This window comes from Alnus glutinosa, chromosome 12, assembly GCF_958979055.1.
Source record: "Alnus glutinosa chromosome 12, dhAlnGlut1.1, whole genome shotgun sequence".
Taxonomy (NCBI): domain Eukaryota; kingdom Viridiplantae; phylum Streptophyta; class Magnoliopsida; order Fagales; family Betulaceae; genus Alnus; species Alnus glutinosa.
Window position 1 is genome coordinate 25,804,586 of NC_084897.1, and position 11,209 is coordinate 25,815,794.

Sequence of the window (11,209 nt, forward strand, 5' to 3'; positions counted from 1 at the left end):
TAAAGACATTATTATTAATTAAAATTTGAAAATGTCAACTAAGTTTACTTGTCAATTCAATAAGAGTTCCTCAACAAGTGTCCTCAGTACTCCTGAACAAGACCACCTTAAATATAGCTCATACTAACACAATACCAAACACATTACCGTGAAGTGGTCGCCCAATAATTTAACTAAATCCATTAGACCCCCTGCAATTGTATGGTTGATTTACAGACAACGTAGGTAGGCAACTGAGAGTTTAAATGGGTCTACACTGCTCGAGGGGCCTCATTTGGGCCATCTCTCGTGCACGTTTCGGCTGGCTGCAATTCAATTAGCAAATTGCAATCAATCTCGATCCGCAATTGATAAAACTTTTCTTTTCTTTTCTTTTTTCCACATTTTTGCCTTCTATTTTTTAGACGAAAGTATTAACAAATAACATAAAACACAAAAACAATTAAAACTGTTTTTACATTAATATCATATTAAAAACTTTTTTAAACAAAAAACAAAAACCACCGGTCAAAAAAGATTAACAGACCTAACAATATACTCTTCTAATTAAAAGCGTACTTCTAATTAAAAGTAGAGGTAGCAATTCATGTTTGTACGTCAAGTTTAGGTTGTATCGAGACATGAACATAAGAATATATATTAATTCTAATTTAACCAATTTAATTAAACGAGTTAGACCCATTAACCATAATTTACTAATTTCATATTAGATTCATGCCGTGTTTGCATCCAAACACTTTTTTTCTAAAATTTAGTTTCAATCTAATATGTCACAATTTCATAAGATCTATCATTTTATAAAGTATGTCACAATCCATCACGTTGAAATCAAATTCTTAAAAAAAAAAAAAAAAAAAAAAAAAAAAAAGAAAAAAAGAGAGGAGGGGGCTCACCTGCAATCTGCACAGCATTGGGACTGGGGAGTGGACCCGGTGGGGCTGGTAGTTAAAAAGTGACAGCAATTTCTGTTGATAGTTAATATCTTATTTAAAACCCGAAACCCACTAACCCAGTCATAGAAGGGTTATAAAGGAGGAAGATGCAACCGCGTTTGACCTCGTAAAACCCGTTCACCATTAGACTCTTCCACGCCTTGGGAGAACTGTAGCCAGCAGCCCAATAAAAACACCAACGACTCCAAACCCCACCTTCTAAGCCTTCTCTCTCTCTCTCTCTCTCTCTCTTTCTGAAAGAGTCTTTCACACAACCTCGAGTCCTCGACCCATATCCCCACTGGCCAATTCATTCTCAACTAGCGCAAGCTTCATCTCCTCCGTTCATCGAGGCCAAAATTAATCCAAAAGGAAAATCCAAGAAGACCCATTTTCCTTTCCTGATCTGATCTTTCATTAGAGCCAACCATAACAAAGAATTTGAAGGTTGGTCCGCCGTGGTTATGGCGGACTTAGTGAAGCAAATCTTGGCAAGGCCGATCCAACTAGCTGACCAAGTCGGCAAGGCTGCTGACGAGGTTAGTTCCTTCAAGCAAGAATGTGCGGAACTCAAGGCCAAGACAGAGAAGCTTGCCGGGCTGCTCCGCCAGGCCGCCCGAGCCAGCTCCGAACTCTACGAGCGCCCCGCGCGGCGGATTATCGACGACACCGAGCAAGTCATCGATAAGGCTCTGACCCTCGTGCTCAAATGCCGCGTCAACGGCATAGTCAAGCGCGTGTTCACCATCATCCCCACTGCTGCCTTTCGCAAGATGTCTGCTCAGCTCGAGAATTCGATCGGCGACGTTTCGTGGCTGCTCCGTGTGTCGGCACCGGCTGAGGATCGCGGCGACGAGTACTTGGGTCTGCCTCCTATAGCAGCAAACGAGCCAATTCTGTGTCTCATATGGGAACAGATTGCGATTCTGTCTACGGGTTCGCTCGAGGACCGATCCGATGCCGCGGCTTCGCTGGTTTCGCTTGCCCGGGACAATGATCGGTATGGGAAGCTGATCATAGAGGAAGGTGGGATCGGACCCTTGTTGAAATTGATCAAAGAGGGCAAACTGGAAGCACAAGAAAACGCTGCGAAAGCAATTGGGCTACTGGGACGCGATACGGAAAGCATCGAGCACATGATCCACGCGGGTGTATGTTCGGTGTTTGGGAAAATCCTCAAAGAAGGTCCCATGAAAGTCCAGGCTGTAGTGGCTTGGGCTGTTTCGGAGCTTGCAGCTAATTACCCCAAGTGTCAGGATCTTTTTGCCCAGCACAATATAATCCGTTTGCTGGTGAGCCATCTCGCGTTTGAGACCGTTGAAGAGCACAGTAAGTATGCCATTAGTAGCATCAGAGCCGCCTCCATACATGCGGTTGTAATGGCAACTAATTCTCCAAACGGCAAGAATATGAACAAGGCAATTGACGAAGATGACAAGCAATGTTACAATCAAATTCCTCACCCCACGGGGAATAAGGCCCCCAGTCAGATGTACAATGTGGTGGCGAATACCGTGGCGATGAGGATCCAGTCCAAGCTACTCCAACCACAAGGTAATGATTCAACTCAAGCCAACCACAGCACAAGCAACAACCATAACAACAATGTGAAGCAGAATCATCTACTCCATCAACCCCACCACCAGCAAAACGTTTCTCTTTCGGGTAGTAGTCTCAATCTTAAGGGGAGGGAATTGGAAGACCCTGCTACCAAGGCCAACATGAAAGCAATGGCAGCAAAAGCCCTTTGGCACCTTTCCATAGAAAACCCAGCCATCTGCCGCAGCATCACTGAGTCAAGAGCACTGTTATGCTTCGCAGTTCTACTGGAGAAAGGGCCTGAAGATGTCAAATACCATTCTGCCATGGCGTTGATGGAGATCACTGCAGTGGCCGAGAAAGATGCTGACTTGAGAAGATCTGCATTCAAGCCCAGTTCACCTGCCTGCAAAGCTGTTGTTGACCAGTTGCTAAAGATCATTGAGGAGGCAAATTCAGACCTCCTTATCCCGTGCGTCAAGGCTATTGGGAATTTGGCAAGGACATTCCGAGCAACGGAGACAAGGATGATCAGCCCGTTAGTGCGGCTTCTCGACGAGGGAGAAGCTGAGATTGCCAGGGAGGCTTCAGTTGCTCTCTCAAGATTTGCCTGCACAGAGAACTATCTCCACCTTGATCACTCAAAGGCAATTATAAGTGCTGGAGGGGCAAAGCACTTGATCCAGCTGGTGTATTTTGGTGAACAAATTGTTCAAAATTCGGCATTGTTTCTGCTATGCTACATTTCCCTGCATGTACCAGACAGCGAGGAACTTGCCCAGGCCGAGGTGCTCACTGTGCTTGAATGGGCTTCCAAACAATCTCACATTGCCCAGGATGAAAAACTGGAGACATTGTTACAAGACTCCAAGAGCAAATTGGAGCTTTATCAATCAAGACGGTCGAGGGCATTCCATTGATTCAATCAATAAAAAAATTAGTTTGTTGTGCAAGAAAAAAAAAAACCATGTTTCCTATAATTTTCTCTGTTTTATCATTCTCATGGAGTGTACATACTTTAATTTTATTGTCTTCGAAATTGCTTAGAAATAGTTTCAATCATTTACAGAGCATTCTCTTGCTGTGTTTTCTTTTTCCTGCTGATTTGCATTTCCCCTATAAAAGCACCTAATTCCTGGAACCTCCCACCCATTTGTCTTCTAGTTACAAACCGACACAGACTGCAATTTTAAAATGTGATGACCAATCTAAACTCAGAAGGCAAAAAGGGCATATTTCAGATATTTTTCCGTTCTTTATTCTATACCTCTCGATGTGAATCACAACATGCTGGCTTTAGCAGGTCTAGATTTATTTGATGCGTTCAGAGTGGTTGTAGTTCGCATAATTGGGTTAATAATTTAGCTGAGATGGAAACAGCTAGCAAAAGGAATAAGGTGGGGAAAACATGTCTCAAAGGCTCGTATTCGGACAGGAGAGTGGTAAAAATTATTCTTAGAAGTTTCTTTTTAAAGAATGGAGCTCTCGTTGGAATGAGAACTTGAAATGGCAAACTTTTGTTTCCTAAGATTATGTCCGTGGTCTCCCCTAGGTTTCTCTTGTCCGGAAAATTCTAGGAGTGAGTGTGTGTCTCCCGGCGTTGTCTCCACGCTTGGGATTTTCTGTCCCTGTTTTCTTGCAGTGGTTCGAGTCATGTTTGTTGTTGTATCTCCTTAGTCTCTCTCTTATAAATCGGGATGGAAGGCTTGATAGAGAGTATGGGTGAGAGGATGAAGCTTACAGATGGAGAAAGAAAGGAGATAACGATCACTGAAGCTGACACTGCAGATTTACGTGGAAGAAGTGAACGTTGTCTTCTAGGTAGGCTGATGTCGGATCGTCGTATCCAGAAAGAAGCTTTCAAGACGTTAATGACTAGGCTGTGGAAGACCATTGAAGCAGTGGCTTTCAAGGAACTACACGATAATCTGTGGCTGTTGGAATTTTCTAATGTGGCTGACAAATGACGTGTTATGGAAGGTCGTCTGTGGCTCTTTGATCGCAGTGTGTTGGTGCTTAAGAAAATCGATGAAGATATCCCACCTCTGCAAATGGACTTTTCCAAAGCTCTTTTTTGGGTCCAGGTACATGACATGCCACTCATGTGTATGAATCGAGACGTAGGGGTTAAGATAGGACAGTCCATTGGCATGGTGGAAGAAATAGATGTCACTGGCGATGGTGTTGGGTGGGGTAGATGTTTGAGAATAAGAGTCTACGTTGATATCACAAAGCCGCTTGAAAGAGGTCGTGCCCTTGTCCTGAATGGCAAATCGGTATGGGTCTCCTTCAAATATGAAAAGCTCCCTCAGTTCTGCTACTATTGTGGGAGAAACTATCATGCAGATAAGTCCTGTACAAGGAAGTCAAATTTCCGTATTAATGAAGATGTATTGGCGAATTCCTGGGGGGTTTGGCTACGGGCAGATGATCTGCGCCCAAGGAAGGAAGGCTCACCAAAGGTTCAACAGACTGATGTTAATCCACGAAAGCAGGTGGTGGCTGATTAGGAACCAGTAGCTACTGAAAGTATACTGAAAGGGTCTTCTCCGGCTGAACTCTCACCTCGGTTGGCCATAAATAGTACGGGTCATCTGGGTGGGGCCAGAACTCCGGAGGGTACTTCTGGAATGCAGTACGAGGGAGAAAAGAGCCGGGATTTCCCAATCGTAAAAGTCTCAGAACGTTTAGTTGGAAAGCTGGTTGAACATTGTACTTCCGATTTCATGGAAAGTGATGATATTATGGGCGGGGCAAAATGCATTAATGGCCAAGATTTGGAGGAGGATTTGGAAGAGAAAAATGCGGCTGACAACAAGAAAGGTGATGAGAATAGTAGTGAGAAGCTTCTGACCAGAATTGAAATAGAGGTTAATACCCAAAACTATGTGGAGGACCGCGAGGTGATACATAGGTGTGTTTGCATGGAGCCACATGTTGAAGACCCTATTCTTAATAGGGGAGGTCCTCTGGTGAATGGGAAATTGACATCTGGAAATAGTGGGTCCCAGGAGGGGGTTTTTCCCTCTCAGAAAAAATTTACAGAGCAAGGAGTATGCTCTGGCTCCTCTCTTCCTAATCATGGGAATATTGGCGATTATGAAAATGGCCTGGCATCAAATGAGGATATCACGAAGACTTCGGGCAAGATCCGTAAGTGGAAAAGGAAAACTAGAGACAATATATCTGATAACACTGGTGAAATTCAAAGGAAAAGGAAACTTGAGGATGTGGAGTGGACACTTTCTGATACTCAGGAGGCTCAACTTAAGAAATGCAACTCCAGATGTGAGGTACCTTCTCAACTTGAAAAGGCGGTGGCTGATTCTCAGCCCCGCCTATCACCATGAGTCTTCTTTATTGGAACTGTCGGGGGCTTGGGAACCCCTGCACAGTTCTTGTTCTTCACCATATGGTGCAAGAAAAGAAGCCCAATTTTGTTTTTCTTATTGAAACTCTATGTAAGCGTAAAACTATGGAGAAGATCAGATGTAAATTAGGTTTTGAAGGTCTTTTTGCTGTTAATCCAGTTGGTAGGAGTGGGGGTTTAGCCTTATTGTGGAAAGATAATTATTTCCTGGAGATCTTCAACTATTCTCGTCAGCACATAAATGCCATCATTCGAAATGAAGATGGGAGTCCGGGATGGAAGTTTACTGGGTTCTATGGCAATCCTAATCCTGTGAAACGTAGTGAATCTTGGGATTTGCTGAGGTTTCTAAAGAACTTTCAACCCACAGCTTGGTTGTGTGCAGGAGACTTTAATGAGATCTTGGAGCAAGTGGAGAAAGATGGGGCTGCTCTTAGGCGTAACTCTCAGATAAACAACTTCAGGATGGCCTTAGAGGACTGCGACTTAAGTAACTTGGGTTTTTCTAAGCCACGGTACACTTGGTGTAACAATAGAAGTGATGGAAACTTCACACAGGAACGACTTGATCGAGCGGTTGCTAATAGTGAGTGGTGTGCTAGTTTCAGTTTTGTAGAGATTCAAGTTTTGCCAGCACGTTCTTCGGATCACAATCCGATCTTTAATTTGTAGAATGATGTGCCTCCTGATCCTGGCTATTCTCGTCGGGGTTTTAAATTTGAAGCTAAGTGGCATTTGGATCCGGAATGTCATGATGTCATTAAATCTGCTTGGGAACAAGAAGGTGGTGAGGTGAATCATTTAAAGGATATCCAAGGTCGCTTAGTAGCCTACCAAAAGAGTCTCACTCAGTGGGGCAATAGAAATTTGGAAAAGATGCAGAGCTTCTGAAGCAGAAAAGCAAAAGGCTGCTGGAGTTGCAGGGAAACAATTGTCCAAATCAGGTTGAGGACATTAAGCAGATTCAGAAAGATATTGATGACATTTTGGAGAGGGAAGATGTCAAATGGAAACAGAGGGCTAAACAGAATTGGTATTGTCAAGGAAACCGAAACACAAAGTTTTTCCATGCTTGGGCCAATCATAGAAGGAAAGTAAACTCTATTCATTCAATCACTGATGAACAAGGCAGAACTTGGAGGCGCTATAAGGAGGTCTGTCGGGTCTTCATCGATTATTATAGAGATATTTTTAGCTCTAACATCTCTACTGACCTTTCCCAATGCCTAGAACATGTGGAACCTCGTATCTCGAAAGAGATGAACTCAAACTTATTGCGGCCATTTACGGAGGAGGAGGTTTGTGTGGCTCTATCTCAAATGCATCCACTAAAATCACCTGGCCAAGATGGTTTCTCTGCAGATTTTTTCCAAAAAGCTGGTGTGATGTGGGTAGGAATGTGTCGGAGGCAGTCTTATCTTTTCTTAATGGAGGGCCTTTTGATGCAGCCATTAATTCTACTAATTTATGCCTTATCCCCAAGGTCCCCTCCCCGGAATCAGTCAAAGATTATCGCCCAATTAGCCTATGTAATGTGGTTTACAAGCTAATTTCTAAGGTGCTAGCCAATAGATTGAAGGTTGTGCTGCCGTATATCATCTCTCCGGAGCAAAGCGCATTCATTCCGGGCCGTTTGATTTCAGACAATATTATTGTTGCATTTGAAACTCTTCATACTATGGAGACGCGGCTAAAAGGTAGAAATGGCTTTATGGCCCTTAAGCTTGATATGAGTAAGGCGTATGACCGTTTGGAGTGGGATTTTTTGGAGGCTATGATGCGGAAACTTGGTTTTGCGGATAAATGGGTTCGGATGATTGTGACTTGTGTCCGAACAGTTACTTATGCTATTATTATCAATGGCCAACCTCACGGCCATATAGTCCCCACTAGAGGTATTCGCCAAGTAGACCCCCTCTCCCCTTATTTGTTCATCATTTGTGCTGAGGCTTTAAGTAGTTTGCTAAGCCATTCTGCTGGTTTGGAAAAAATTTCTGGTGTTCCCATCTGCAGGGGAGGGACAAGAATAAACCACCTTCTTTTTGCTGATGATAGCCTTTTATTTGGGAGGGCCAATCTTGAAGAGTGGAGGCTAATTAAGGCCTTATTGGATATCTACGAGAGGGCATCTAGGCAGAAGGTAAATATTGATAAGACCTCCATTTTCTTTAGTAAAAACACTAAGGAAGAGGTGAGGGCTTCTATTCTGCAAGAAACAGGTCTTAACCCCATTCAGCACTATGAATCTTATTTGGGCTTACCGGCTCTTATTAGTCAGTCTAGAATTTCCTCTTTCAATTATATCAAGAGCCGAATTTGGAGCAGAATGAATGTGTGGAAAGAAAAGTTTTTATCTCATGCGGGGAAGGAGATTCTTATTAAAGCTGTCCTTCAAGCCATTCCAACCTATACTATGAGCGTGTTTAAGCTGCCAATTACTCTCTGCCGTGAAATTAATATGTTATTCAGTAAGTTTTGGTGGGGGCATATGGAGAACATGGATCGGATGGCCTGGATGTCCTGGAAAGGTTTAGGCAGGAGTAAGAATTCAGGGGGATTGGGATACCGAGACTTGGAGAGCTTTAATTTCGCTCTTCTAGCTAAACAAGGGTGGCGTCTAATTCAGAACCCAGACTCTCTTGCATCCCAGATCTTAAAGGAGAAATACTTTCCTAAGACTTCTTTTTTGGAGGCCTCTCTTGGCTGCAGGCCCTCCTATATTTGGCGGAGTATATGGTTGGCAAAGCCGCTTCTGCGGGAAGGCTTGATTTGGAAGGTGGGAGATGGCTCAAAAATTAATATCTGGGGTGATCGGTGGATTTTTTTCTCCCCATTCTAATTCTATTCAATCTCCAGTGCATATTCTAAACAAAGATGCCAAAGTAGCTGATATTATTGACCATCAGAGTAAGTGGTGGAACATACTGCTTATTGAGCAAGTTTTCCCTGCTGATATTGTGGAGAAAATCTGTAGCTTAGCCATCAGTCCTGGTGTTGTTCAGGACAAGCAGATCTGGGCGTATACGGCCAATGGATTGTTTTCCGTTCGCAGTGCATACTATCTAGAGCTTGATCGGAAGGCTCGCCAGATTTGTTGCAGTTCTGTGGGTGCTCATTATAGTCCTATTTGGAAGACAATCTGGAAGTTAAAAATGCCTCGGGTAATTCACCTTTTTTTGTGGAGAGCTTGTAATAATATTCTTCCCACTAAAGAAAATTTAATGAGGAGGAAGATTGTTTCTGACCCGACTTGTCCGTTGTGTGGTCGAGAAACGAAAACTTCTGGACATGCTTTGTGGAGCTGCGATGCTGCTCGGGCTGTCTGGTCAGAAAGTCCCTGAGCTATCCAAAAATGTGCAGTCGAAGCAAATGATTTAAGCGACATTTTCAGTCATTTGTGTGAAAGGCTAAATGATGAGGACCTAGAGTTAGCAGCCGTTATTACCCAAAGAATTTGGCTTCGAAGAAATCAATGGATTTTTGAGAATACCTTTTTGCCCCCCAAGTGTTTGATGATTAGTGCTACTGATTCTCTTCTGAAGTTCAGGGGGGCAAACTCCCTGTCTCCTAGCCCCACCTCGCAGAATTCTCCCTCCCAGCCCGGTTGGAAACCTCCCAATGTTGATACCGTTAAGGTGAACTGGGACGCTGCTGTCGATAAGCGGAAGAATCTTATGGGGGTGGGAGTTATTGCTCGTAACCATTCTGGAGCGGTTTTAGCAGCTCAATGTGCGATTCTGAGATACATTGTGGATCCGGCTGTTGCTGAAGCTATTGGTGCTAAAATGGGAGCAGACTTGGGTCGCCTTCTGGGCCTCCATTCCATTTTTCTCGAAGGTGACGCTAGTACGGTGGTAGCAGCTCTAAAACGGGAAGAGGAGGAGTTCAGCAGGTTTGGGAGTATTATTGTTGAGACCGGAGAGGCTCTCAAGGTTTTTCCTGGGTGGGAGGTTGGTTTCGTTCGGAGATGCTGCAATAATGTGGCTCACCAACTTGCTAGGCTTGCTGTCAGTCAGGAATTGAATCAAATTTGGATGGACTCCTATCCGTCTTGTATCTCTGAAACTGTTATTGCTAAGCATTGCCTGGATTTTATTTTATGAGATTACAAGCTCCTTTCAAAAAAAAAAAGATTATGTCCGTGGTATACTCAAAACTATGTTTGGCCAGACATACTCAGGCTTGCTATTGAATGAGGTGCTTCTACTACGTACACCCTCCTCCAGCAGCAAAATCAAAATGCATTCAACTCTCCTTTTAAACCCAGTGGTTAGCCATGGAAGACGAAAATGGGTGCCTGTGCTATTGTGGCATGTAGTTCATCCTTCAGTGTAAGAGATTCTACAATAACCCATCAAAGTGCAGCCTAGTAGTCAAAAGGGCGGGCTTGGGATGAGCCGTAGACTCAGACATCCTGAATTCAATTCCGCACTAAGAGTTTTCTCTGGATTACCTAAAACACAGTTCTAACGGGTGGAGTCATATATATCATCTGGGGTTTACTCCCCAAGGATGGGTCTGAAGGGTCCTGTCTTGACGAGGTTCCACGTCATCAAAAACAGACATTCTAAAATGGTTAGAATGTCTACAACCTCTGAAAGGGTACATTCTCTCTATCTTCTTATTTGTGCAACCTGCAAGGGCTAATGGCAGGGTAAAGATACCTAAGCTTAATGGTAACTATTGACATGATTCTCCCAAGACTTTTCGGGAATGAAGTCATGACAACCATCATAGTCCTGCAAAACCAGTTATAAATTTATGCAACTGTCTGTACGACAATAACTACTAGTAATCTGATACATGTACCAACTATCGACTTTCCTGGCCCTATAGTCATCAAAACCGCCTTGATGTGTCTTCTTCAATTATTTTATTGAAAGGTACAGTGTGGTAAGAAATAAAAATAATGCTGCAGAGCCAAATACTATCAACAATGAAATATAACATACTAAGCAGTAGTATACATGCATAATCATATGGCTGTGTAAACAATTAAAAATACAGAATATTGAACAGGCAGTGATGTGCTGAGGTGAGACTGTCTTGCCAACTGAAATTTTTTAGGACAATGTCAACAGTATGATTATCCATCCTTGGCATCAAGAGAGCAAATTTTTAACTGTTCAACAAATGAACTTTAGAATTTTTTTTTTAGCAGGTCAAGAAATGAGTTTCAGATTATGAGGTGTCCCATTTACACTTTATCACAAACCGGCAAGAAGCAAACAAGTAAAAGCACAACCAACTAGAGATACATGTCTAACATCTCCCCACATAATGTTGTGACTGGATGAACATTCAGGATGTATAGTCATTTCAATATGTGCTCCAGGACTGCTGATAAAATTCCCATATCAAATCAGTT

General features: G+C 43.1%; 1 protein-coding gene across 1 annotated transcript; it reads left to right on the forward strand.

Annotated features, from left to right (window-relative positions):
- Window positions 1-1,066: 1,066 nt before the first annotated feature.
- Window positions 1,067-3,544, forward strand: LOC133852730 (uncharacterized). Its single transcript, XM_062289482.1, has one exon. It carries the CDS (start codon window positions 1,397-1,399, stop codon window positions 3,389-3,391), a length of 1,995 nt encoding a protein of 664 aa, XP_062145466.1. The 5' UTR covers window positions 1,067-1,396; the 3' UTR covers window positions 3,392-3,544.
- The last annotated feature ends 7,665 nt before the right edge of the window (window positions 3,545-11,209 follow it).